The 27,931-nt window shown below is 54.5% G+C and overlaps 2 protein-coding genes across 2 annotated transcripts in view; one reads left to right on the top strand and one right to left on the bottom strand.

Moving 5' to 3' along the window:
• Positions 1-13,223, top strand: part of KCTD19 (potassium channel tetramerization domain containing 19) — a 27,703-nt gene extending 14,480 nt beyond the window's left edge. Inside the window, exons 4-16 of the mRNA XM_078063536.1 lie at positions 735-926; positions 2,165-2,296; positions 4,395-4,605; positions 5,786-5,946; positions 7,264-7,367; positions 7,853-7,995; positions 8,406-8,489; positions 8,756-8,870; positions 9,266-9,893; positions 11,150-11,341; positions 11,519-11,673; positions 12,004-12,105; positions 13,030-13,223. Coding sequence (XP_077919662.1) covers positions 735-926; positions 2,165-2,296; positions 4,395-4,605; positions 5,786-5,946; positions 7,264-7,367; positions 7,853-7,995; positions 8,406-8,489; positions 8,756-8,870; positions 9,266-9,893; positions 11,150-11,341; positions 11,519-11,673; positions 12,004-12,105; positions 13,030-13,143 — 2,333 coding nt within the window. The 3' untranslated portion in view covers positions 13,144-13,223. The remainder of the gene's footprint in view (positions 1-734; positions 927-2,164; positions 2,297-4,394; positions 4,606-5,785; positions 5,947-7,263; positions 7,368-7,852; positions 7,996-8,405; positions 8,490-8,755; positions 8,871-9,265; positions 9,894-11,149; positions 11,342-11,518; positions 11,674-12,003; positions 12,106-13,029) is intronic.
• Positions 13,217-23,238, bottom strand: PLEKHG4 (pleckstrin homology and RhoGEF domain containing G4). The gene is made up of 22 exons (XM_078062487.1): positions 23,083-23,238; positions 21,822-22,519; positions 21,574-21,669; positions 21,375-21,498; positions 21,190-21,283; positions 21,029-21,103; positions 20,834-20,950; positions 20,578-20,676; positions 20,338-20,486; positions 20,040-20,178; positions 19,829-19,945; positions 18,074-18,256; positions 17,299-17,819; positions 16,977-17,223; positions 16,238-16,327; positions 15,933-16,154; positions 15,670-15,840; positions 15,412-15,589; positions 14,660-14,776; positions 14,277-14,513; positions 14,076-14,191; positions 13,217-13,912 (listed from the first exon to the last, which is right to left on the bottom strand). Exons 2-22 carry the CDS (start codon positions 22,330-22,332, stop codon positions 13,907-13,909), a joined length of 3,609 nt encoding a protein of 1,202 aa, XP_077918613.1. The 5' UTR covers positions 22,333-22,519; positions 23,083-23,238; the 3' UTR covers positions 13,217-13,906.
• Between the last annotated feature and the right edge of the window lie 4,693 nt (positions 23,239-27,931).

Genomic DNA, 27,931 nt, shown 5'->3' on the forward strand with positions numbered 1-27,931 from the left:
TTCTCCTCACCCTAACAGAAGTGGCTTCCTCCAGGGAGTACTCTGATTGCTCAACTAGTTTTGGATGATCTCTCTACCTCTCCATCATCTTCTTTGATCTTGTACCCTGCCACATGCCCTCTCCAAGGCTGCTTACCCACTGGAACTAAACACCCTTTTCCACGTTCATTCCTCCGCATATTTGGGCAAGGCTGGGCTGGGCTGTATTCTGCCCCCTCCTTGTAGTCAGAGAATTCCACCAACCTTTCAAGTCACCTCTAACTACCACACAAGAAGTGTCTCCAAATGATCACCATCTGATGGGTGACTTACAGTATAGATTGGCCTATCTGAGATACCAAAACAGCCATTCATGATTATTGATGGGTTTTGAGCTTCCAAGAGAGTCAAAAGCATCCATTTTGTCTGTGGGTCACAATGGTTGGTTTGATCAATTAGAAAAAACCAGATAGGTAACAAGTATGAATTTAATGACTTTGAGTACATAAGAGAAACTCTTACAACATGTCCTACTGCCCTTCATTGTAGGAAAAATAGATTTCCGTGTCCTTCTCCCCACCATACTCTTGCGTTTGGAGTTAGGGTTACATCTAGAGAGAGGGGGATGGGGAAAGGAGGGACCTGGCAGGGACCATCTCTGGGGTGATCTCCCCAGCTTCCTCTAGGACCCTGGGATCAGTGAGAACCCCTGGCCTCTGAGAGGTGGTAATGCCACTCTGCACATTCTCTTCCAGGCCTACATGATAAGGCACCTTTGGGACTCATGGACACACCACTGTTAGACACGGAAGAGGAAGTGCATTACTGTTTTCTGCCCCTAGACCTAGTGGCCAAGTATCCAAGCCTGGTGACTGAAGACAATCTGCTGTGGCTGGCTGAGACTGTGGCCCTAATCGAGTGCGAGTGCAGCGAGTTCCGTTTCATTGGTGATTGCTCTATCCTGGGGGTGGGGGGGTGGCTGATAGGGCCCATCCACCCCTACCCATCCCACATCCCATGGAGGCTCAGCTTGGTGCTTAGGGCCTCAGGAGCTTCCTTGGGCTGAGGTGGTGGAAGCATGACAGAGCCTTCTGGAAGGCAAGCAGATTCCCAGCTTTAGACTCCCACAAACCTCAGAGCTATTTTATTCCCTGTTCATTTGGGGATGGCCTGGGTGTAAAGGGGCACTGGAAGCTGCCTGCAGTGATCAGGGGCCACAGGAGTTGGTGTGAAGGGCAAGGCCCTGAGCTGGGCTCAAAAGCCAGCTACTCTCTAGCTTGCCTTTATGTATCCACCTGGGTGGTCTCCCAGCCTCAGTTCCTCTCGGCATAAAATGAGGAAAGAGGGTTTCCTATTTCTATTCCTTTGTTTCAAAGAATGGTCCCTACCTGCTCTCATATCCACTAAATCCAGAACAAAAGAGAAGGAGGGTGTATGGTGAAAGGTTCCCCAAAATCATTGTAAAATTGTCTGCTTGAGCTAGTGGCCTAAGGAGGGAGATCTTCAACCCTGGACAGAGACAACCTCCTTCCCCCGCACCACCCTAGGACATGCCCTGGTCAGGGTGTGAACTGAGTGAGCTCTTTGATTCCAAGATGCTGTTGCCACCTAGATGAATAGGGCAGGAAACACCCAAACTGTACTGGGGCCCAAATGCCTGGAACCCCAGCCATTCCTTATAGTCACCTGGAAAGTTGTCTTGATGTGCTTCTGAATCTCCAAGTTGATTCACACAGGACGTTAGCGTTGGCTCCCTCTCTGCCTCCCACACTGCAGTCCAGGCAGGGACAAACTGCAAGTGCCACCTGCCGGCCCAGCTCAGCTGGGCCCTTCCTCTGTAAGCGGCAAGACAACTCCCTCTTTTGGAATGACCTGCTCTTGGGTCAAGACTCACAGGGTAAGTCTCAAGGCCAGTATATTCACCAGGAGGGCCTGGCCTGGAAGCCCCAGGCCAGGCCAAGGGAGGCCACACCCATGGACTCAAACACAGGAAAACAAAGTAATTTGGGGTCTTTCACCTTGAAACCACAGACTCAAAGCTAATCTAACCAGGTATGTTTAGAAATTGTTTCAGAACAAGGAGAGCCTAGGATATGTTGCAGTACCACAAACCTGCCAAAACCTGGACCTACAGTTGAATCAGAAATAACCTCCTTAACCATTTTGTTTCCTTTTGCTTTTCAAGTGAATTTTCTACGCTCACAGAAGATTTTACTACCAGATAATTTCTCCAACATAGATGTGTTAGAAGCAGAAGTGGAAATTCTGGAAATCCCCGAGCTCACTGAAGCTGTAAGGTTGTACCGAATGAACACGGGTATGTCACCAGGGGAACCTTGCCCTCCCCTTGACATTCTGGGGCAGTCCAGGATTGAGCTGGAAAAGCCAAGAACAAACATCTCCCCTCCCTCCCACAACCACTTTGGGCTTTGGGCAGTGGTGAGAGAGGTGGGTGTTTTGGCTGACTTAGAATACGAGAAGAGCAATTTCAGCCTGAACCCTTGTGTACCCTCTGTCTGCTCAGCCTTCCCACTGAGCTGTAGGTAGCTCAGCCCAGCCTGGGTGGGGAAACCAGGCCTGAATGTCCTAGGGAGGGAGGTTGGGCGCAAGGGCAAACTTCCCAGGGGTACAGTGGGTCTGCCCTGCTTGTGGAAATGGTGAGCACCTTGCAGCACCTGATGGCCACTGCCATCCTGCCCCTTCCAGGCATGGCTGGAGGGCATGGGAGACTCTCAGGCAGCTTCTCCGCTAGTGCTTCAGTTATCTCACCCACCCCCAAATTCCCTTGTTTCCCTACTTCACAGCCTCTGGCTGCTGTGCCTGTCTGCCTGCTTCTGACGCTTCCTGACCCCGGTCCAATCCAGGCCTTCATGCTCCCAGGCCTACCTCATTCTAGTTTCTTCCTTACATGTTTTATTTGCCTTTCCTCATCCCATCTCCCAAATCCTGTACATCTGTGGAAGCTACTGTGCATGTTGCAGGAAACTAGCTACCCCAGTGTGGCCTCAACTGGTGTGCTGAGGATGTAGAGAACGGTCTTGCACATGTGGAGTTTGGCCTGTGCATCACCAGACATTTACCCATGGGAATAAGGTCTTTTGCTGCTGCGTTTAGGCCCAGCTCCCCCGGCCTCGTCCCCAGGCAAAATGGGAGTTCTGTCCTATCTGCAAGTAGTGGCATCCTGCAGCAGGTCTCGGGAGCCTGTTCCAGGGTCTTACAATCCTCTTAAGAGGGGGTGAGTTCAAACCCCTCCTTCAGGGGCTTCTATTTCTCAGAGAACATGAGTCATTGAGAGACGAGTACAGCGGTGCCTGCTCCACCAGAGCCATGTGAAGTTGGAGGGAAAGCGTGTTTGCAGTCAGGCTCTGTAAACCATGCAGCAGCCCTCAAATACAAAGCATGGTTTTTGCCTTTTATAAAGCGCATAACTAAGGGAAACAGCTCCGGTATCCTTGGAGATGGGCAAAGCTGCCCTCTGCCCAGCTCTGCCCCACCTAGCTTTGTGGCCTGGGGCAAGGTACTTAATTAGCCTCTCAGGATAGTTTCCTCATCTGTGATATAAGGATGGCATGACCCCTCCTGTAGGGTTACTCAGAGGATAGGAGAAGATCCATGAAAATCAGGGACACCTGGGTGACTCAGTCAGTTGAACGTCTGCCTTTGGCTCAGGTCATGATCCCAGGGTCCTGGGATCGAGTCCCATATCGGGCTCCTTGCTCAGTGGGGAGCCTGCTTCTCCCTCTGCTCGTGCTCTCTCTCTCTCACTCTCTCTCTCAAATAAATAAAATCTTTAAAAAAAAAAATTCATTTATAAAGATCCATGAAAATCACCCAGCAGCTCGCCTCCTGGCCCATTGTTGCCACTGGGATAGGATCCTATAGATTGTGCAATGTGCCCACTGCAGTAGAACAAGGGCCTGCCCATGAGCCAGCAACCCGAATACCCAATCTGAAAGTAACACCATGTCGTTTGTCTCTGGGGAAAATTCTGCCCAGGAGTGATAGGGGCTGTGAATCTGAGAAGCCTGGGATGCACATCAGCTTCTGTGCTTAGGGTTGCCGGTCCTTCCCCACCGATGATTAGAGCAGAGCTTGGAACTAAGGGAGATTCCTGAAGAGGCTGGGGCCAAAGGGCAGCTCTACTGAAATTTCTGAAAATCAAATGTTAATGATACAGCAAATTAATCCCCCCCAACCCTACCTCCCAACCAATAACTTTGACCTCTAAACCAAACTAAGTATTCGAAAAATTATACTGATTTTGAGAGGATCCAGATTAGGCTGTGCAAGGAAATAATCTCCCTCTAAGCTTCTTTGGTACTAATTCAAGGCAGCAGTAGGAAGCAAGACCCAAAGCTTCTAATAGAGTTATGACCATGAGGGGTCTAGGAGTCACCCCATTCTCACCGGCACAGGTGGCTGTTCCCGGACCTCTTGTCCTCCCCCAAGCCCTGGGAAGGGGGGCCGTGCAGCAGGCCTGGAGTCTGTGAAGCCGTTGTACATGATGGCCCTGGGTCTGCTTGTCAAGTACCCAGACTCCGCACTGGGACAGCTCCGCATCGAGAGCACGCTGGATGGCAGTAGACTGTACATCACAGGGAACGGGGTCCTCTTTCAGCATGTCAAGTAAGGCCCTCCTCAGAGAGCAGCTTGGTTCCACTCAGGCTGGTCTTTGCCTTTCCTCAGGAACCAACCTGGGGCCCTGTCCATGAGCCAGAGGGAAGTCGTGTCCTTGGGAACAAACCCATCACGTTAGCTACACCCACCACCACCACTAAACCCAGGCCTTAGAGGAGAGGACTGGTGCCAAGTATAAGGGTTCCCAAAGTTCAAAGTCTTCAGACAGTTTCATACTTCTTTTTTCTGCAATCCATTGCTGTTTTTGGCCCTGTTCTAGGTCTGAGATGAGCAGGCCACAGTCACAACCCTTAGGGTGCTAGATAATTCCCCTTCCGTGCAGACCTTTCTACAAAGGTCCACCCCCACCCAACCCTTGGGAGGCTTGCTGGAGACACAGAAAGGCAAGAACTGGGGGTGAGCTCCAGAAGCAAAGCAAGGCAGGCTTTCCAAAGGAGGTGATACCTGGCCTTTGCCTTGGGGGATGAACTCTTGAATGTCCCCATTAGTGCAGGAGCATGTATTCTAATCCTGTTTTATAGAAAGGTAAACTGATGTTCAAAGTGGAGCAATTCTCTTAGGGTCACAAAATATATTGATACCAAAACTAAACATAGAAGTGGGTTTTCCTGAGCCCCTAGGAAGAAGGTCAGCCAACCCTGGGCATTTTGGGCCATTGAGGCCCACACCACCCATCTCTCCCAGAGATGTCCCATCCCTGATGTCACAGAGGGCAAAGACAAGTGCCTTTGGAGGCAGGGGGTTGATGTTCAGACCCCCAACCTCTTTCCTAGGCACACAGGGTATTAGTAACCTCCCAAGACCAAGGAAGGCTGCCATATAGTGACTGAGATGTCATGGGCAGATACTTATGGGGGTAGGATGGGAGTGGCTGGGCCCTGGTCTGGCTTCTGGAACCTTAGGCAGAGCCTAGAAGCTTACAGTTAGTTGATTTAGAGGGCTTTGCTGAAGTAGGTCAAACTCAGCTCCAACATGGTGAGCCTGTGTGTCCAAGTTCAGTCTCCCACAAGACATCACCAGATTTCTGGTTAAAGCAGGAAATGATGTAGTGGCCACAGGTTAGAGCCAGTGGTAGAGACAAGGCATTCTGGACATGAAAAGTTGGCAGGCTCGACTCCCTTGGGGTGCGGTGCTGAGGTTCTCTCTAACAGGCCTTTCCTCTGGGCAGGAACTGGCTGGGGACTTGTCGGCTGCCCCTGACTGAGACTATTTCTGAGGTGTACGAGCTCTGTGCCTTCCTGGACAAGAGGGACATCACCTACGAGCCAATGAAAGTAGCCCTGAAGACTCATCTGGAGCCGAGGACTCTGGCACCCGTGGATGTGCTCAGTAAACGAGAAAGCTTCTTTATTTGAATTTAGTATCAGAGGAGGGCTTGGGTATCATAAAGGAAAGTCAAGGCTGGCCAGGGCCAGGAACCGTAGATGGAAGAGGAGAGGAAAGTCAACATCTGTAGGTTTTCCTAGAGGGACACTTCCATGTTAAGGTAGCCCTCCTCACCTCAAGCCGATGAGTGGCCTTGAGTAGCACAGACTGGGCAGTACCGACTGACCTCGGTGTGGGGCCGCATGGTCTCCAAGGGTATGACTGCTCGGGCTCTGAGAGCTGACGTGCTGTGCTCATTTGATCCTCACAGCCACCCAGGGGGAAGCAATCTCTGGGTCCTTTTAACAGATGAAGCAGAGGCTCAGGGAGGTAACTTGCTCAGATTACACAGTGAGATAGTGATCGAGCTAGAGTTTGAGTCTGAGTCCAAAACTAATGTTGTTTTCACCAGCTTCCCTATAACCTCTTATTAACAAAAAGTTTTTAGATCAAGTTTCCACTGTATTCTATCATTCAGCAGTAGTCAACATTTATTGTGCACCTACCACATACCAGGAAAGAAGCAGACACTATGAGTATAGAAGTGAGCAAAACGGACCCAGTCCTTATCTTCATGGAGTTCACAATCTAATGATATACCTCTTACCTCTTGATTATGTAACCTAGTTATATACCCTTTGCTCATTACAAAGCTCATTAGAAACTGGTTCCCAAACATCAGAACAAAGCCTAAGTCTTGTCTCCCCTAGGAAAAGAGTCATGGGTTCATCTTCTCAAAATAAAGCTCCATTCTCCAGACAGGCCTAGAGGCTTGGTCTCCATAGCAGTGACAGTGATTTGATGAGAGCTGGCAATGTGACATCTGCCAAACCACAAGCACAAACATACAGAGGGACTCCTCACCACATGAAGAGTTATACACCCAGGACACACCCAGCCAGAAACCAGAGGCAGTTGGCAATGTAGGTGGACAGGAACATCAGTCCAGCTTTCTTGAGAGAGGTGGGTCAGGGGAAGAGCATCAGGATCCCTGGTAGTGATGAGATGTTAGAGGGCTCACCCTTCCCACCCTGAGTCACCAGCTGACCCTCCAAGCTGCCATTCCAAACCCACCTCACCACCCAGGAAAGTGAGCTAGCTGGTGAGCTGCAGGGAAGGCCTGAGAGAAGGTTGGTTTAAGGGGTTCCTGCTGCTTTTCAGAGGAGGCAACACAACATGACTGATGAAGATATTGAGTCTTAACATGCGTTATTAACCAAAATGCCCCACCTAATTTCCCTGCCGGTCATGTGATCTGTTCCTTCTCATTGGTTTCCTTAGATGAAGAGTGGACGGCAGAAATCACTGTGTATTCCCCCCAACAGATCATCAAAGTTTATGTGGGAAGCCGCTGGTATGCAACCACCCTGCAGACCTTGCTGAAGGTATGCTGGCCCCAGGACATCCTCCTTTCCTTGTGGCTTCTGTGGCTGAGCAGCTTTAGAACCTAGTCACCTGGCCCTCACACAGCCCTAGCCCCTGCTTAGAGTAGTATCTTCCTGCTGCTCCTGGCCCAAAGTGCTCTTGTTGTATGAGCAGCACGCTAGGAAGGCCCGCAAGAGTTTGGGTCAGGAGGAGACCAGTCTGAGGGGTCTGGACCAAGCAAGACACAGGGCGGGGTTACAAATGCCTTGAGAGGGTGATCTAGTCTAGAAGGCAGCAAAACTTGAAGCAGGGATGTTCTTGTCCCTGGATGCTCTGCTCCCCACTATGGCTCCCTGTGGCTAACAAGACAGGGAGATGGAAATCCCAAAGCCTCTGTTCTAGAATGGTTGAGAAAATGAATTAAGAGAAGACTGACCTGCCCCTTACTGAAGACCCAGCCCTTTAACTAACAGACTAACAGAGTCTGGCGTGCAACCCCTTGCAGTATCCAGAACTTCTATCCAACCCTCAAAGAGTGTACTGGATCACTTACGGGCAGACCCTGCTGATCCACGGGGATGGCCAAATGTTCCGACACATTCTCAACTTCCTGAGACTTGGAAAACTGTTTTTACCATCTGAATTTAAGTAAGTGACAAATGGAAGGAAATCATGTGATGAAACCCCTTCCTTCTGCAATGAAAAAATCTTTTGAGTTTGGGGCGCCTGGGTGGCTCAGTTGGTTAAGCGACTGCCTTCAGCTCAGGTCATGATCCTGGAGTCCCAGGACCGAGTCCCACATCAGGCTCCCTGCTCAGCGGGGAGTCTCCTTCTCCCTCTGATCCTCTTCCCTCTCATGCTCTCTGTCTCTCATTCTTTCTCTCTCAAATAAATAAATAAAATCTTTAAAAAAAAAGAAAAAGAAAAAGAAAAAATCTTGAGTTTGTAGCTTTCAGGGAGGAGGTTATATTATTTCCAATATGTGAACTGCTGTTCCTTCACCCACACCCACACTCCCACCGCAGCTGCCCAGCCTGACGACGTCTTGTCATCTGCAGGGAATGGCCCTTATTCTGCCAGGAGGTAGAGGATTACCACATCCCATCCCTCTCAGAAGCTCTTGCCCAATGTGAGGCATACAAGTAAGGAAACTTTGCTCTAGACACCATGTTCTGGAGTTTGGACCTTTATAGTCCTCTTGAGAATCCTGTCCTGAGTCCCACCTGCCCGTTCTCCTTGGGGCTAAGGGGGTGGAGCAGGCCCAGGATTGGCTAATAACCTAAGTGAAACCTTTTAAGAGCCCTTCTCCGCCCCTGTTTAGAGTTAACTAGCCAAAGGGCAGACCTGACCAACTGGTTAATGAACTAGTAGAAGCTTCTGCTCACTGACTCCCTCTTGGAGTCTGCAGGTCATGGACCCAGGAGAAAGAATCTGAAAATGAAGAAGCTTTTCCCATCAGGAGGCTGCATGTGGTGACGGAAGGGCCAGGGTCACTGGTGGAGTTCAGTAGAGACGCCAAAGAAGTAAGCCCCAGCCTTGTTTGGTTCGTTGTTGTCCTGAGAGCGCTACCACAGGGTTCAGGAGTAGGCTCTGCTACTGAGGGGCATGGCAAAATTAAAGAGCAGGGCCTACGTGGACTCCTAGCATGGTAACTATGTCCAAACATTGAAGGAAGCACAGGGAAATGTTGGCCACTTGTGGCCTCGGATGCTGATAGTATGTCCCTTTGGAATATGAGAGGCCCCTGGGCTAGCACCACCCCCACTCAGGCTGAGCAAAGCTCAAACGGCTGACCTATGTGGAGGATAGGATTGATGGGTGAGCAAGTGAGGTCTTGGAGGCCCAGATTATTATTATCAGGTGAAGCTTCAATGTGGAAGCACAGCATTCCCAGAGCTGCCGTGTCCTCCTTCCCCAGACCACAGCCTGCATGCCCACGGACTTCCAAGACTGCAATGACAGAACTCCATGGAACAAGGCCAAGGGGACCCTGGCCAGATCCGGCCAGACGGAGGAGTCTGAGCAGTACTCCCGGACCATCCAGGTGTCCGTGTGCCGAGGTGCCAAGAGGGCGGGCAATCCCAGCACATACTCCCACTGTCCTGGCTTATGTGCCAACCCCAGATACTGGGGGGCCCACCCTGAGAGTCCTCCCAAGAAGAAATGCACCACAGTCAACCTCACACAGAAACCTGACACCAAAGACCCTCCCATCACCCCCATGCAAAAACTCATCTCGCTGGTGAGGGAATGGGACATGGTCAATTGCAAACAGTGGGAATTCCAGCCACTGCCAGTCCCCCGGAGCAGCTCCATGGAGGAGGCTACCCTGCAGCTCCCTTCGGGAAGTGAGGCTCCTTCCCAGCCCAGCACCTCAGCTTCCTGGAAAGGCCATTCCACAGGCTCAGAGAAGGACCTGGGCCCACAGGCAGGGGCTGGAGCTGGAGCCAAAGGCAAGGGCCCAGAGCCAACCTTTAAGCCATACTTCCCCATGAAAAGAGCTGTCACACTGAAGGACTGGGGCAAGCAGAAGCCAAGAGAGAATGGTGAGTCCTGTCCCATCCTTGACCTAAATCTCATTTAACAACAGAGAGGGCAAACCTTGGCCAAGACCAGAGAGTGAATTAGTGACAAAGGGGGACTAGAACCCTCTATTTACTGATGCAAGCTCTGCCAAGCAGCAGACAGAGATGACGAGCACACTGGCATAACTTGTGGGGCTAAGAGTCTGCATGAAGCATGTGGGAAGAGGGTGTCTATGAAATAATAGAAGCACAAAGAAGGCTAGGGGCTGGGGAGTGAGCAGGGGAAGGAAGGAGAAATCTCGGGTGCTTGTGGAAACAGGTCTTTGGTCTAGCTCTGGAGGCCAGGTTTCATGTGGGGAAGTGATGGGAAACAGGGCTGAAGACATAATTAATCAGGACAGGTCTTGTGGGCCAAGTTTAGGACCTGGTACTTTGTTCTCATCCTATGGGGTGTGGGCAGCCACTGAAGAATTTTAAACAAGGGAGCAAGCAGTCAGGTGTGCATTCAGAGAGCTTGCTCCAGGAGTAGAGGAAACATAGCAGCAGAAGCAGGAATGTTAGAAGCGTAAGGTCATTCTAGATCAAACAGGCTAGGCAGTTGGGGGACAAGGTAGGGAAGGATCCAGCAAGAGAGAGGCCAGGTTTCTGGCTTGTGTGACTGCAGGAGTGTGGGTGATTACTGAGGTGGAATGGACAGAAGAAGGAGCAGAAGAGAGGCGTGTTATGTGTGGAGGGGCAGTGTGGAGACAACCCAGGGGAGTACGCTGAGAACTGCCATGTTGGGCTGTTTGCTCCCTCAGTCTTTCTACAGTATTCTGTTGCTTTCCCTTTTAAAGGCTTAGGCCCTCCTTGGAGGGTCCTTCTCAGGCCCTGCCTGTGAGCTGTGAGTTGGTCTGTCAAACGTACTCCTCAGAGTGGACATGTATCAAAAGCTCACCCAAAAAGCTCCTCTCGTTTTACAGTTTTCCAACGATTTCCAGTCTCCCAGCTGGGGTATTATCAACTCTAGTTAATACCAGCCTTAGTTCAAGAAGAATTTGGGGCGTTCCTTGGAGTTCTGAAATGTAGGATTGGGTTTGTAATGCTTCTAGGACAATGGAGAGAGGAGAGCCAGGACAGGGCCCTGTCGGCAGAGAGTGCCACTTCTGAGAAGCTGGAAGCAGAAGCTACTAGAAGGCTGGGGTGACTGACTGTGCTGGTCTGTCACCAGAGACCCCCTCCCTGCTTGGGCTCCAAAGTGGCTTAAGGAGGAACCCCACCCCGTGCTGTTTTCACAGAAAGCCCTGGCCCTGAGCAGCTTCTGCCTGAGGCCAGTGAGGTGGATAATGCAGGGGTCATCCTCAAAGTGGCCCATCCCCCCGTGGTGGGGAGCGATGGTTCCTGCATGTTCTTTGAGGACAGCATCATCTATACCACACAGATGGACCACCTCAGGCAGGCACCGACTACAGCCAGCCCCCAGCCCAGAGGTGAGACCCTGAAGCCACACGTGGCCCCGCGCTTCCTATGGAGATGCCTGCGCCCCTACCCAGGCTGCTGCAGGGAAACAGTCTCCCTCAGGAGCCCTACACTTCTCCCTTCCTCCAGGCGGGCTCTAAGGCCTTAGCCGCAGGCAGATGTGGCCACATCTCCTCTCTCCTCCACAGAGGTGACTTTCCTGAGTTTCTCTCTATCCTGGGAAGAGATGTTTTATGCACAAAAATGTCATCGCTTCCTGACTGACATCATCCTGGATTCCATCAGGCAAAAGGACCCCAAAGCCATGACAGCCAACGTGGTCTCCCTAACCAACCGGCTGTGGGTATGTCTGCCAGGCCCCAGACCTTGCTGCTTCTCCACCTGTCTGTCCCCCTATCTCCACAATAAGTGGTGCCAGGCAAAGGGAAGCAAGTCAAGGGGAACAGGTCAGGGGCACAAGGGTGGCAAGGAGCGCATGGACAGGAAGACAGGGCAGTGTCATCTGAACCAAGCCCTGACCAAGAGGTAGCTTGGCGTGACAGTGGCCCCTGATCCCTGGAGCTCCTGCAGACCAAGGGAAGCCCCTGTTCTGCATCCCGCTCTGCAAGGCAGGGAGCAGATGTGTGTCAGGCAGCTGCTTCCAGGCCTGCCTGACCGGGGGCTCTCCCGGCAGACCCTGCGCATCAGCCCCAAGCAGTTTGTGGTGGACTTGCTGGCCATCACCGGCTTCAAGGACGACCGGCACACGCAGGAGCGCCTGTACAGCTGGGTGGAGGTGAGGGCCGCCTGCACCCCACTGGGAGTGCTGGCGCTGTGGGCACCTCACGTGGACACTGGCTGGCTGCACGGGGGCCAGGCCAACACTGCCCAGAAGGCAAGGCAGGCAGCTAACCTATGGTCCCCGGTCCCAAGGAGGGAGAAACAACGGCTGAAATTAACCAGTCCAGAGGGATCAGAAAGCGGCATTCGGGCCACTGGTTTTTGCAGTTTTCCTCCAATGGTACCAATTTTGCCTTCATCACTAAGGAAGCACATCACATGAACCCAAGTTTTTGGGTGCTGAAATCAGAGAGACTATTAGGAGTCAGACCTTTTTGATGGGTGATACCAATTTCACCTACTTTGCTACACCATCACTGTCACACATTCCTTTTATATATATATAAGCTGCTTTAAAGCATTCTTTACCAAAAAAATGTTCAATAAGGTCAAAGGAATGACCCAGGTCTTTTTGTATTTGTTTTTTGATTCCTTAAAATAATTTTAGGGTTTTAAGTTTTTATTTTAACATTGTAGGTGAAAAAGATTTAGCTAATTTCTCCTTAATTTGGTATTTCTGTAATCAGGTATATTATTATAATACTTTTCACCCTAAACACACTGGTTCCCAGTTACTGTTAGGCCCCTGGCTGGTCTATTGATTGGAAAGGTGAAGTCAGCATCTACAGCTAGAAAATGGAAAACCAGTGGCCCGAAACATACATTTTTGACCCTCTGGTCATTCTGGTAGCCACTCCTAGCCACAGCCTTGTGAGAGGCCTTTGGGCAGAATTGAGCCCAAGAGCATCAAAGGTCCCCCAACAACAGGCCTTGCCCTACCCCTGCCCCCACCCCCAGATGGGAGGACCCCCCCACACCCACAGAACTAGGGTAGGCAACCAGCCAGGAAGTAAGGGATAAGACGAGCCTTTCCTTCTAGCTCACACTGCCTTTCGCCAGGAAATACGGTCGCTGCGTGGACCTGCTCATCCAGAGGGGCCTGTCTAGGTCTGTCTCTTACTCTATCCTGGGCAAGTACTTACAAGAGGGCTAGGGTGACCAAAAATGCTGCCCTCACATATCCCCACCTGCCAAAGCTCATTTTAAGAATGTGTGTCCCCATCAGAGGGTGTGTCAGTCTATTTTTATTATAAATAAAGAGTAATTTATGAGTCAAGGGCCTGGACTCTCTCTTTGAGACACCAAAGACTTAACAATCAGTGAAATAATTTTAGATAACAGCTCTAATTGAAAGCTATTCAAAAGGTGTTGAGTCAAAATAACCAAACTGACCCAGGAAGAGCTAGGCTTGGGCAGCCAGGGCAATCAAGAGTTAAGGGTACAATAGGTGTGGGCTTGCCCCTAAGTTTGAGAAGGTTGGCTTTGAGACCAGGGGTCGGGAAGCAACTGCTGGGAACCCACCTATGTTCCTCCTGAGGGTGGGGGCAGCCCAGTCGCTGCCCAGAGCCACTTGGTGCCCCACCAGCCTAGAGCATGGCAACACCCACACTCCGCTCTAGCCTAATCTTAACCCATAACTGGGGTGGGAACTGCAGAGAGAATAGAAGAAGGGGACAGGGGGCCAGAAGCTCAGGATCAGGGTAGTCATTCAGGCTTTGCAGCTAGGCTCCCTAGGAGAGGTCCCTGCCAGTCTGCCAGTGGGCACAGACATCAGAAAGAGTAGTCAATAGGGCAGTGCATGTGGGCTGGAAGGTAGCCCAGGTGGCAGCCACACTCTGGTCACAGCAGATCCTGAGAGAGGTGATGTTTCCTGGAGCAAAAGCTGCTGGGTCCACTGCCTGCCTTCCAGCCTGGGCTCAGACCTGTGGTTGACAAGGTAGGCCTGACTGCCTGTTTCCGCAACTCAGGGTCCAGGTAGCATCTCTGGGGTAGGGCCCTGGCCCACCCACCCCCATTTCCACCTAAAGGAAAGGCAGCCATAGGCCTGGGCTGGGGCTGGTGGATACAGGACAAAATGGTACTCACACAGGACAAGTCCTCAAGACCCCTGCCCAGGGCCTGCCCTGACACATAGCTGCTGTCAGACCCACTGGATCCACTGGCTGATGGGCACTGGGATGAGACCTCGGAGTCCTCAGGAGCTAGGGAGGAGGGAGGTAAGCTGTCAGCACCGGAGGGCCAGACCCTAAGCGATACCATCCTGCCTCTGCCTAAGCCCAGACCTACTCAAAGACAGCTGACTGCCCAGCTCCACTTCAGCCTCCAGTGCTGCTTCCTCTGGGCAGCTGGGAGAATACAGGGGCCAGCGGAGTCCCAGAAGAGCCGGGTCTCTGTACAGGTGCAGGTTGAGGGACCCCAGTACGGAGCAAGAGGCAGGGTCTCCAGGAAGAGAACTCAAGGCTCCCAGGTAGGGGCTGTCACAGTCAAACGGGGCCACGGCAATAGAGGCCCGAGAGCGAACTTCTGCATAAGAGAGAGGGTCAGGTTGGGACAGGCCAGAGCCTACCTGGGCCAGGGTCCTGAAGGGAGCACAGGCAAGGGCTGACAAAGGTCCACGGTGCCTCGCATGCAGCCTTCCTCCCCCACACCCCCGGCAGCCTGCCTGCTACCTCGGCACTTCAGGACGTAGTTGACGGTGCGGTCGTTGATAGCTTCCTCGCTGGGGGCGATGTCCCGGAAGGCCTTGTTCCCCACGCCCATGGACACCATCTCAGCCATGCGCACCTCTGGGTGGACAGTGGGCATACGTGGGGTCTCTCTGGACATGAGCCTTGCCCTTGGGCCTCTATCTACCCTCTCCCTTGAGTAAGTCCTTCCTATACATCCATACCCAGCAGATTAGCCGTCCTGTGCACAGAGCCTTTCTTGGTGCCATGCTCTCCTCCCCACAATCCTGGGGGCAGGTGTCATAACTGCCCTTTTAAAGTTAAGGCCCCTCCGGGCGCCTGGGTGGCTCAGTTGGTTAAGTGGCTGCCTTCGGCTCAGGTCATGATCCTGGAGTCCCTGGATCGAGTCCTGCATCGGGCTCCCTGCTCGGCGGGGAGTCTGCTTCGCCCTCTGACCCTCCCCCCTCTCATGTGCTCGCTCTCTCTCATTCTCTCTCTCTCAAATAAATAAAATCTTTAAAAAAAAAAAATAAAGTTAAGGCCTCTGATACTCAGGTTAACACTGTGTCCGTAGTCAGGGACAGTGAGAGCAGGCCTGCCTGACTTTGAAGTTCTTTCCCCTACAGTGGCTGCTACTGCAGGACCTCCCTGCTCCCAAGCATTTCCAGGTCCCTAGGCCCTGCCTGGGCCCATGTGGGACATTGTAAGCTGCCCAGAGGGGGGACCTTTTATTGACGTAGGGGGCAGGGACACACCCTTGTTGTGGATGGCCTGCCTCCAGAGCAGACGAGAAATGTCAGCCGTCCAAGCCTGCTTGGTGGCCACGCTGACAGCCTGCAGCACAAAGGTGTCCCTGGCCTTGCGACGGCGGAACCAGATCTCAAACTGCAGGTTGCTCTCCCCACAGCACTCAGTGAGGCCCAGGTCTGCCATCTGCGTGGCCAGGAGAGGGGCTCGGTGAGGCGCCGGGGGAGAAGGGGGCAGGGAGCGTGGGAGGGGTCGGGTGAGCCTACCTTGAATGAACGCTTGTAGGCAAATGTGTCGGTGCCCGTGGGTCCTCGGCGAGGCTTGCTGAAGAGCAGCAGCTCCTCAAAGAGAAAAACGCGGCGCAAGGACTTACGGCGCCCGGTGCGCACCATGAACTCATCCTGCCGCACCAGCTGCCCCTGTTCCTTGAGGTTAACCTGCCAAGTTGGGGCCCAGTGAGTACCCAGCCTCTGCCGCCCCCTCCCTTCACACCCACTGCACCTGCCCACCAGGGCCTGGCATGACTCACATCACAGCCCTGAATGGCGTCCATGGCCAGCAGGTCATTGCCGTGTCGCAGCTGGAAGCGCACGAGGCTCTGGGCGGCCCGCAGGGCACTCAGCTCCTGCACGGCGCCCCCACAGGCCCGCGCCAGTTCCTGCAGCAGCAGTGCGTACTTGCTCATGCGCTGGATGGGCTTCAGCAGGTAGGAGGCCAAGTCCAGGTGGTCCCCCAGCATTTGCTGCTTGTCCTGCCAGGTGCACGGAAGACCATCAGGCGGCTTCGGGGTACCTCCTCCGTCCCCTCCTCCCCCACAGTCTCAGGCTCATCTACCTTGAAGAAGGCGTGACCGAAGCTGGTCATCAGGGCATCGGAGCGAGGTTTATTCTTGCTGTAGAGTGCATACATCCCGAACTGCACCCTCTGTGAGGACACACAGCTCAGCCAGGTTGCAAGGGGGCCAGCTTCCAAAGTCTGGCCCCCATGGGCCAGATACCCTCAGCTTGAAAGGACCAAAATGCCAATAAACAGCTCCCAGGGAAGCCTCCCCCTGATCCAATCTGCCTGGCTTTGAATGAGGGGTAACCTGGCAAGAACAGGCACTGTGCAGAGCGGGGCTTGCTCCTCCCACTGTTCTGGGACCACCACTCTGGGACCCCTCACCTCAGACTACCCCTTCTCTTGCTCACTGCACTCAGCCACTTTGACCTGTCTCTTCCTTTAAACTTGATCTTTCCTCTGGATGGAACACTCTGACTCCAGTCCCTCTCTCTGGCCCCAGCTTAAACACCAGCTCCTCAAAGAGGCCTCTAACTGCCCCACTCCTGCCCACCACTCATTCACAATCATCGATCTATCCTGATTATTTTCTTCCTGGCCTCAACTATAATCTGGAATTCCCTTTTATACTTTTATGTCTCTTCTACTAAAACACGAGCATTTAGAGGGGCAGGGACCTTGCTGGTCTCGCTCATAGCTGTACCCAGCACAGAGCCTGGCACCAAGCCTGCACCCAGGGGCTCTGTTGAGTGGCAGAATCAGCTAGGAGCCATGTGGCCTGTGGGAGGCTTACGTGGCGCAGGAAGGCATAGGCTACCCGGGAGGGGTGCTGGGTACAGGCCTCCAGCTCACGCAGGAAGAAATGGCAGTGGAAGTCCCGCAGCTTCTCCAGGTTGCCAAAGAGGTGGGCGCGCTGGCCACGGAGGCCCTGGGGCACATCGGGGCGATCCAGCTCGGGGAAGTAGTTCTCCACGGTGTAGTCAAGAGCACGGACATACTCCCGCTCTGTAGCCACCATCTCCGCCAGCACCAGCTGGAGCCTACCAGACAGGTGGAATCAGGATTCGAGACCTCTCTCCTGCCACTGCCCTCCCTGCCCTGCCCACTGCCTGCACCTGCTGGGGCTCCTGGGATCAGAGCTGCTTGGCGGAGGCATGGCAGGGGATGACCATGGCTGGGCACCCCCTCCGGCCTCTGGTCTGTGGCAGGCAGCCGCAGTGGCCGCATGGTGGCAGTGGTGGGCAGGCTCTCGGAGACTCTGTCCCAAATTCCGATCAAGGCTGTAGGCCTTCCTCAGGGGAAGGGTGGCAGATGCAGCAGGGACACGGCTGACACCCAGGCTAGCCGTGCTGCCCGTCGTGGTCGTGGCTGTGGGCAGTGGTGGCTTCAGCGCGGCCTCTAGCTTCTGGTCCAGGGCCAGCCAGGTGTCCTGGCATCGTGCCCAGGCCCAGCGGCACTCCTGGCGGATGCCCTCAGACCCCAACCCTGTGGCCAGAGCCCACATTTTTCGGAAGTGGGCAGGAGGCAAGTCAGGGTGCTTGGTCCAATGCAGCTGCAGCCGTTGCAGCGCGACCCCTGGGTGCTCGTGCTCCAGCTCTGCCAACAGCCGCTTCCCCTCCTCAGCCCAGGTCGAGGCCTGTAATGCCAAGGCCAGAGAGGCAGTGAGATGGGGCCCACCAAGACCGCGAGCCTTCCCTTCAACCCACGCCGCATCCCCGCAGGATGGCGACTCAGGCCATGCCCCCCCCGGTTGGATTTTGGGGTCACCCTGAAGACAAAGAGAGAGAACAGGCAGAATGTCCTGAAAGAGCTCAGGCCGTGCTGGGGTCAGGCAGCCACCCCTGCACCCCCGCCAGCCACCCGCAGCCAAGGTCACGACAGCCCCCCTACCTGCTTGAAAAAACGGGAGAGCTTCTCAGCATCTGCCAGCCGCTGCCGCCGCCGGGCCAAAGCCCTGGAGAAGTCAGTGAGCTGGGCTTGCAGGGCCAGAAAGCGGGCCCCCGCGGGCCCCAGCTCAGCAGCCTCCCAGCCAGCCAGTGGCTGTAGAAACTTCTCAGCTCGCCTGACCTGCTCCTGGAGACAGAGCCTGGGCTCAGCACGTCTGGGCCTGGTGGTCTAGCCCAGGGCAGTCTTTTCCAGACATCTCTACATGTCAGTGTCAAGTCTCTCCTGTGACTGAAGACCTTCCCTTGCCCGACTCCCCTCTGTCTCTGTGCCCCTCTCCACAGCCAAACTTCCTGGAGAGGTTGTTATCCTTGGTATCACTGCTTCTTCCCCGTCAGCCTAATGCAACCTCAGTGCCACCGCCATCCCCAGCCCTTCTCAAGCCTCACCTGACCATCACTCAGCAGCCTCCAGTCCTCTCTCTGCCAGTTCCCCGACCCCTCTCCACTCACCTGATTCTCCTCGTCCTTCTCTGGTGGTTCCTCCTCCTGTTCCCCATCCCTCACCTGGGCCATTAAACACTGGTGCTCCTGAACACAGTCCACATGCTCTCTCCTCAGGAAGTCTTGTGTGACCAACTTCAAATGTCATCCACAACTCACATCCACCAAGTGACCCTCTACACCCCGGTCTCTCCTCTGAGTTCCACTGATGAAGCCCCTTCCCCCAGAAGATCCTTGTCTCCCAGCCCCTCTCTCAGGGAACGGCACTCATTCAACTCTGAAACCTCCCTCTCCTTCTATGTATCCACCATCAAATCCCAGCAATTTCTAAAATCAATCTTCTCTGCCACCATCTGGCCAGGGAAAGCATCATTCCTGGTGGGCCACTGCAATTGCCTCTGTGGACTGTACACATCCATCCTTCAAGCCCCCGTCTACCCAGAACCTAAGATGATCTTCCTCGGGGCGCCTGGGTGGCTCAGTCGTTAAGCGTCTGCCTTCGGCTCAGGTCAGGGTGCCAGGGTCCTGGGATCGAGCCCCACATCAGGCTCCCTGCTCAGTGGGGCAGGAAGCCTGCTTCTCCCTCCCCCACTCCCCCTGCTTGTGTTCCCTCTCTTGCTGTGTGTGTCTGTCAAATAAATAAATAAAATTAAAAAAAAAAAAAAAAAAAAAAGGATGATCTTCCTAGGATGTGGATCTGATTATGTGACTTTCCCACTTAGATATTACACTGCGACAGGGGCCCAGCTATTTGGCCACTACTTTTCCAGCCTCATTTTACCTCATCTCACTCCATTCTCCCTCCCTTTTCTGCACTGCATTTCAACCTCACTGTCCTGCTTATGGTTCCTCAGGCAACCCATGCTCCCTCCTGCCACAGAACCTTTGCACATGCTGTTTGCTCCCTCAGCCTGGAATGTTTCTTAACCCCAACCCCTCTTCCTCCTAATTAACCCCGATCTATTCTTTAGCTTTCAGTTCAAAAGTCACTATCTCAAGAAAGCTAGCCCAACACCTCTTCTGGGTGAGGTCTTTATTAATATACTCAGGTAGAACCACCTGCGTTACTTCTCTTCGGAGCTTCTGCCTTGGTTTGCAAACACATATATGACTTTGAACCTTTGATTACAACTGATCTTCTCTGCTGAACTGTACATTCCAAGAGAGAAAACGATAGATTTGCTTTCACCCATCCTGCATTCCCAGTCCTCAGCCAAGTGACCCAATACCTATGGAATAAACAAGCGACCAAACTCACCTGGGCAACCTGGTCCAAGTCCTGAAAAGGACCTTGGGCCTGGAGCAGCATGTCCAGTGAGGGATCCCTTAGCTCCTCAAGCGCTGGCCAGCCCACCTGCTGTAGCCACACTTCAATCTGGAGGGGCACAAGCAGGGAAAGGAATGCTGCTGTGGGGTGGAGGTCATGCTTGAGATCAGAGGGAGGGCCCACGTGGGTAGATGGTTCCCACCTGGTGCAGTCCACCCTCCTGGGCCTCCAGAGTCTGGACCAACTCCAGTGCCTGTACCCGCCGGTTACTCTGGAGGGTCAGCTGATGCAGCAGTCCATCTACACGGCCATAGAGTTCATCAACCTCATCCACTGCTGGCCTGGTATAGGGTACATGGTCTTAGGGCTCTTAGTTGCCTTGCTCCACTCCACCCTATCCTGGGACCACCAATCCTGGCTGGTTCTGAGCCAGCCAGCTGAGTCCCTGGCATAGGATATGGTGAGCTGGGGCAAGATCTGGGATCTGAGTTTGCATCTACCTGTAGTCTGGGCTCAGGGTCACCTCTGGGACCTCTTGCTTCAGCCATGCCAGCTCCAAACCCCCCTGGCATTGTAGCCATGCTAGCTGTGGTGAGTCTAGCACATGCTGCATCAGGACCTGTGCCTGCCGTAACAGCCGACCAACTTCCTGTGATTAAGTGCAACAGGTAGTGGAGGTGAGCATGGGAGAAAAGCAGGGAGACAGGGAGCACTCGGAGAGGTGTCGAGGGAACACTCACCCCAGACTCCATGGGCTGGGGCACAGCCTTCATGCTCTCGATGGCCCCCTGGAGCAGGGCACAAACCACCTGGCAGCTCTGCAGGAGGGCTTCCAGACGCTGTGAGCAGGGGCAGGCATGACCAGAGTAGTGCAGTGCTCGTCCCAGGCGTCCTGGGTCCCAGGCCGGCTTTGCACTGCTCAAGCCAACCCAGAAAAGGCCCCTCTGCTGGCCACGTTGCCTGCCACCCACCCTGTGCCCCACCCACTGCACTCACCATCCGGAAGTCCAGCCAGGCCTGGTGGCAGTACGGCAGGCCTCCTCCCATTGAAGCCGGCAACCCGGAGGTGGAGACGTGGTTCAGCAGGCTCTGATGAGAAGGCAGCTGCCGCAGCTGCCCGAAAAGCAGGTGGTGACCAAGGCCGAGTGGGGAAACAGCCCATCTCCACCCCTGGCCGAAAGGGCTCTGTACCTGCAGCCTGGAAGGCGCCTCCTCCGGCATCTTTCCCAGTAGCAGCACCTGGTACACTGACCCTGGGGCGGCTTCCTGCAAGGACTTTGAGTTCAACCATGTCCCCAACCCTACACAAAAGGAATGACTGAAGGCAGGGGAAGCTACCATCGTGAACTCACCTGCAGTTGGCTGAGCCCCCAGCAGAGGGAAGAGCGTGGGGAACAAACCCGGGCGTCCACCAGCACAGTCAGTCCCATGGCCTGTACTTCGGGCCTAAAGAAGAGGCTTCAGTTCAGTATCTAATGCCCCAATCTTGCCAGCTCCCAGCTCAGGCTCCAACCCCTCCCCCACTTCCTCCCCAAACCTGGGAATGCCACGCAGGTAGAGCAGGAGGCGGATGAGTTCACGGTCACTGCACTTGGGGTGAAGCCAGGCCGGGCTATGGGCACACAGAAGCAGCACTGCCCGGCCTTCTACATCCCGAGTCCCTGTGGGGAGAAGGCAGTGAACACCTGCCCAATCAAGTCACCCCACTCCCACCGCCTCCAGTCGTTCCCAACTACCTGGCAGGGTAGCCATGCCACTGGCCAGGAGCTCCCAGGCAAGGTCTTGGGCCAGGAGATCATCAGCAGGCTTAGGGAGGCTGGATCCACTGGGGTCTTCAGGAGGAAAACGGCTTGGGTCTGCATTGGGCCACCCACCCAGAGACCCCTCCTCGGACCTGGGCTCCAGGTGGAGTAGGGTCAGAGCCCTCCCCCCCTTCAGGAACCCCCACTCCCTTCCAAGACTTCCTTGGCCCCGCCTCCCTCACCTGCCTCCAGTAGCTCTGACGTCGTCTCAGATAATGGGCCTCCAGGGTCCACAGGATCACTGTCCAAGCCCTCAGGACCCAGGTGGGCTGGCATTAACCTCTTTGGAACTTGGTCCCTTGCCAAGCCTCCCCCTTGACTATCACTCTCGCCCTGTGTGAGGCTGAGGCGGGAGGACATTGGGCACAGGAGGCTCTCCACTCCAGAAGGGGTTGGTTCCTCTAACTGGAGTGAAGAACCTCCCGATGTGCAACCCTGGGCATCCCCTGACCCATCTACAGCCATCTGTCCTAGCGGAGACTGAGGCTCCCCAGGCAAGGGGCTGCCCTGTAGCCCTTCTCCCTGGGCTGTCCCTGCTGTAGGTCTCGGAGGATTGGGGTCCTTAACCTGCACGCGGGGAACAGGTTCCTCTTCATCCCAGGCATCCCTGAAGCTGCACACAGCAAACCTCCAGTCAGTGGCGTGTCCCTGGGAGTCTGGGGACTCATCCCCAGCCTCCGGTGGCCCTTCCATCACCCCCTCCTTAAGAGTGGGCCTGCTCAGGGCAAGTGGGAGAGGGGCTGGGCCCTCAGTGTGAGGCTTCTGCTCATCCAGGAAATGGGTTGATTATGGTCGTGGGTACGGCTCCGTGAGTGAGACAGGCAGAAGGCCACTCTTGGTGCCCAGACAGAGGGAGCACAGACGCGGCGGCAGTTCAGACCTGAAGAGAGGGGAGACCAGCAGGGGTCGGCCCCCGCCCGACCACGCTCACGTGGGCCTCCGCCAAGAGGGCCCCCACGCTTGGACGCGCAATCCCTGCCACGCTTTGCTGGTCTATGCGGATGGGACGCCGCCATTGCAGGAACGCCGTGCTGCCTAGTGCTGACACCCGCCCAACTGGGCCTTGTCTGGCCACGAGACTCCGCGCCCCATCCCTCGCCCGCCCGCCACACTCACGTGTCCGGGACGCGAGACGGCGAAGCGGAGCCCTCAAACCTACCGCACCGCCGTCGACGGCGGGTACAGCGCGCCGCCCGGCGTCCACGGGCGCCGCCTCCTGGCCGCGGGGAGGGAACGCAGGGCGGCGGAGGACGCGGCACCGCGCCGCCCCCTGGGGGCCGGAGGACGGAGCTGCATCCCACCCCCAGGCCCGACGGCAGCGGCCCGGACCCCCAGGAAAGCGCTGAGGAGCGGGCCCTCGCAGCGCCCCCGGCCCGCCGCCGCCCCCTCCCACCCTTGGGGCCAAGCGGCTCGGCTCCACTCCCACCCTCAGGGCCCCCTTACTTTGACTTGGCTTCTCCGTCGGCGGGGAGGGGCAGCGACCGCCAGCCGTCCCACTGTGCCCACTCCCCCCGCCTGCCTGAGAGCGCCGGAAGCGGCCCCCTGCTGGGGAAGGCGGTGTAAGTGCCCGAGGTGAGGGATCCGGTGGGTCGGTCGGCCTGGGGATAGAGGGAAGGGGCTTGCGGTGGGGGGAGGGGGGGCGGTGGAGCGGGGCAGGCTTCTGCTCTTGAATGCACGCAGTGTGGGGGGGGCTGCCCCACCCTCTCTCCTCAAAACTGGGAGCACTCACTCCTCGCGGGAGAAGATAAGTGTGGGCCCCGGGTCCCAGGAGGCCCCTAGAAAGAGAAACTCTCTCAGCCCAAACCAGCTGCTTGGGGCTGCTAGGAACCAGTACGGGTATCTTCATGGAGGGTAGGAGGAAGGGGCCCCTTCCTTGCAGCCCTCAATCTTCCTTCCAGGCCCAGGCACCAAGACAGGTTGTATGATTCCAAGACCCGGTGGGGGACTGCTATCTGGGCTGGAGCTGACTCAGGCTTGCCAGAGTCCACCAGGCCCAGACCCTCCACTCTGGTACATTCCTGGGCACTTTCACCTACCCCCTTCCCCACAAAGTCCAGCCAAGGAGGTTGGGGCTGAGGTCAGGGTCCTGAAGCCAGAGACACTAACCCAGGCCTGCTCCTCCACTTACCTGCTGGGTGAGCTCCAGCAACTCAGTTCTCTTTAAGCCTCACCTTACTCACCTGTTTAAAAAAAAAAAAAAAGTCATCCTTTTTTTTTTTTCCCCTGGGGTTTGCCATAAGGACTAGGGAAGACCCCATGTGTCAGATGTCCAGTTGCTGCCAGCGTTTAGGCTGTGTTCATGCCCTCCCCATCATTTCACCTTCATTCAGGGGATCCTGAACTGGTGAAAGCTACCTGGAGAGTTGACCTGTGAGATCCCTCCCAGCTCTGAGGTGTGAGGTGCCTTTAGGGCATGTGTGCCTGGCCTGACACTCCCCACAATTTGTGGGAAGAGTGTAAGAAGGTAGGCTGTGTGGCCAGAAGAAGGCACTATGCCCCACAACATGCTCAGGCCCTTGGTTTCTGGGAGGGGAGGGGCAGTGGGTATGATGGCTTCCTTGGCTCTAAAGCAGGCACCCCCTCAGGAGCCTGGAGGCTGCCAGAGCAGCAAACCTGGGCATCAAAAGCAGGCACAGTGGGGCGCCTGGGTGGCTCAGTCGTTAAGCATCTGCCTTCGGCTCAGGTCATGATCCCAGGGTCCTGGGATCAAGCCCCGCATCGGGCTCCCTGCTCAGCGGGAAGCCTGCTTCTCCCTCTCCCACTCCCCCTGCTTGTGTTCCCTCTCTTTCTGTGTCTCTCTCTGTCAAATAAATAAAATCTTTAAAAAAAAAAAAAAAAAAGCAGGCACAGTGGTAACAACAGCAACCCACCCCCGCCCCCATCCCAGCTGCCACATCAGCTCCCAAAGTCCAGACTCTCAGACCAGCTACCTAGGAGCCTTCTTCTTGAGCTGATCTGGCTGCCAGAGGAGCCTTGGAATTGTCCTGCTCCATCCCCACCCCCCAGCCAGGACCTCTGGCCCCACCCTCCTCTAGCTTTAGCGAGCATCAGGACCAACCTTGGATCCCTCCCCAGCCGTCCCAGGGCCGCCCCATTGAGTCATTGCCTCCTGCTCCCTCCCTGTCCTTCTGCTGCCCACTGTCTGCCCACCCCCAGCCACCAGCCAGGCCTCCTAGGAGCGCTGAGATCTGGGGGGACCTGCTGGCAGGCACACATACCCCCTCCAATACCAGAGGCAAGTAAGAGGTCCCAAGCCACAGGCCATAGCTGACCCCAGCACTGCCGGGCACGGGCAGCAGACAGATTCAGCGTCAGGGGCAGCCTTGGTTTGTTCACTCCACATAGAATGTGCATTGTAGCTTCATGAAAACAGAGTGTACTGGCCACTTCCGTACTTCCAGCACTTAACATAGGGCCTGGCCTAGAATAAATACCTAGGGGTGCCTGAGAGTGGTCACATTACCACCTGCCCTCCTGAGGCTCCCCATCCTTGAGCCAGATGTAAACTAGAGTCACAAATAGAGACAGATTCAGAGGCTCAGTCTGAAAGGAGAACAGAAAAGGCAGAGAGCTGCACGATGCACAGCCCTAGGATGGCAAAGATACGGATAGAAATGGGAACACACAGAGGCCTAGTGGGGGAACACTGGGGGCTGGGCCTGGAACCAACCCAGGCCGCTGACCACAGCAGGCTCTGCAGGGCTGAGCTTGCAGGACTGAGGAGTGACTCATGGGGCCCATCTCTGTGGCTCTGCTGGCAGCAAAATTCACTCACAGCAGCCTTTTCCACTGAGATCATAAAATGGGGTTGGGCCTCCCTCCCCTGCCCCTTGCCCAGCCTTCCCTCAGCCTCCCATTCCTTGCCAACATAAATCAATCAAAAATAAGATGGGGGCTGTGGGCCTAGTGATAAGAGACCCAAAGTCATTGCACGTACTCCACCCCAAACCTTGCACACTCTTCAGTACTGCCCCAGACAGCAAGGGTGATAATACCCCAAACTTTCCAGACTTTTCTCACTTTTGGCCTAAGTAAACTCCAAACTCCATACTGGCCTAGAAAACTCATCTGATCACAAATCTTGTCTCAAATGTGTCCATCTCCCCTGGTCAAAATCCTTCTTCCTTCAAAACCTGGTTGCAGCTTAGGTCACCCGAAGGCCATGTCCATCATCTTATCCAGTCAGGTGGTGAGCCATGGATGAGCTCCTGACTTGCTCACTCTCCTGCATCCCACATGCCTGCCTCTCCCCCAGCTGTGTTCACCTGCTTTCTCCCCCTCCGTCTCTGACTAACCCTGTCTTCCCAGATGTCCAACTATCCTTAGTTACCCAGTACCAAACCCAGGAGCCCCTCTGCACCCCTTCCTCCTGCACTTTGAGTTGCCTGATTGTGTGGATTTAATTTCTACCACCTTTCTAATCTAAAAATTCTCGAAGAATGTCGTCTTTGTGATCTCCCTCACAAGGAGCTGCTTAAGATTACAGATCTCTGGGTCCCCATTGCTCTGCTAAGTCAGAACCTTGGGGCAGGCCCAAGGAATTTACATGGCTTTTTTTAAAGATTTATTTTTAGAGAGAGGGAGCGAGGAGGGGGAGGGGCAGAGGGAGAGGGAGAGAGAGAATCTCAAACAGACTTCCCGCTGAGTGCAGAGATGGGGCTCAATCTTAGGACCGCGAGATCACAACCTGAGCCGAAACCAAGAGTCGGATGCTTAGCTGACCGAGCCACCCAGGTGCCCCAGGAATCTGTATGTTTGACAGCTCTCAGTGATCGTGACCCTAAAGTCTGAGAATGGCTGCCTGCCCTCTCCAGTCTCTTTACGTCCCTAGGCTGCTTGAGCAGAGCAAACCTCCTGTCTCCAGCCTTCCCCTCTACCAGTCTATCCTCCACCCGGGGTTTCTTTCATTCCATCTGGCACCAACTGCGTTTGAGCTCCCTAAAGCATATCACTGCCCACACCACTCCCCAGATCACAGTTCTCCCAGGCCAGCTCTCTGCCACCTCCACAACTCAGCAGCATCCCCCCACTCCCACCCCAGCCTGTGTGTCTCTGGCTGGTTTCTCCAGGGCACATCACCCACTGCTCCTACCTTTTTGCCATGTGTGCTCTGGGCATGCTGCTCTTTCTACCTGGAATGCATCCACCCAACTTTGCCTGTATTGTCTGAACCCCTACACACACACACACACACACACACACACACACACACACACACACACTTTCACACCCACCAGCTCCTCACAAAGCCTTCCCAGATCTCCTCGGAGTCCCAAAGCACTTTCCTCGCTCCTTGCCTTGAAGTACAAGACCTGTAATGGTAAACATTAACGATCCCTTACTGTGGGCCATGCTGTATACTAGGTTCTTGTCATTTTTTCATTTCATCCTGACAGCAAATTTATAAAATAAGTATACTTGCTATTCCGTCTTAGAGATGAAGACACTGAGGCTCACAGACAGTATGTAACGTGCCTAAGCTGCCATGGCTGGTAAGTGACAGCTGGACTGTTAGCTATTAGGTCCTGTCACTGCCAGCTCTAAACGATGTGAGGGCAAGGCCCAAGTCACTCCTCTTTCCTTCCCATTTTCCCATTCGTAGCCCAGAGAAGGTAAGTGCTTATTGACTACCTGTGTAACCTTCGCAGTGTCGAGAGTTCTTCAGATCTATAGAGACAGAAAGTAGGTTAGTGATTACCTAGGGCTGGGCAGGCAGGGGATGACGAGTGACTGCCAATGGGCACAAGGTTTCCTGGGGATAATGAAAATGTTCTAAACTTAGATTGTGATGAGGTTGTACAACTCTGTGAATATATTAAAAACCACTGAACTATACATTTTAAATGGTTGAGTTTTGTAGTATATGTGTTATATCTCAATAAAGATGGATGTCTTCTTAAAAGTCCTTCAGACACAGTGGGAATTGAATCTGGGGCTGCTATTGTCTAAGGGTTTGGGTCCCTAGATGTTTCTGGACCCCACACTACCCACTTTATAGTGTAAACTCGAGTGGTAAGCAGCTCCCTTGAGATTGCCCTCCCACCTGCCATGGGCAGAGGACTTCTGTTTATTTGTCCTACACCTGCCTCCAGGTTTTCAAGGAAGGCTTATCTGATCCCAGTATGTGCTGGCTGCATCTTTGGGTACCTTGGGACCTATGTTCTGGGGTCTCTTTTCCTGCTGGCCTCCCTATTTTAGAGTGGACTCCCAGTTTTGTGACCCTGTGCCCATACAGCAATCCCTGGACAGCCACTGCAGGCCCCGCACTCAGGGGACCATGTGGGAAGGTATG

This window comes from Halichoerus grypus, chromosome 15 (genome assembly GCF_964656455.1).
Source record: "Halichoerus grypus chromosome 15, mHalGry1.hap1.1, whole genome shotgun sequence".
Lineage (NCBI taxonomy): Eukaryota > Metazoa > Chordata > Mammalia > Carnivora > Phocidae > Halichoerus > Halichoerus grypus.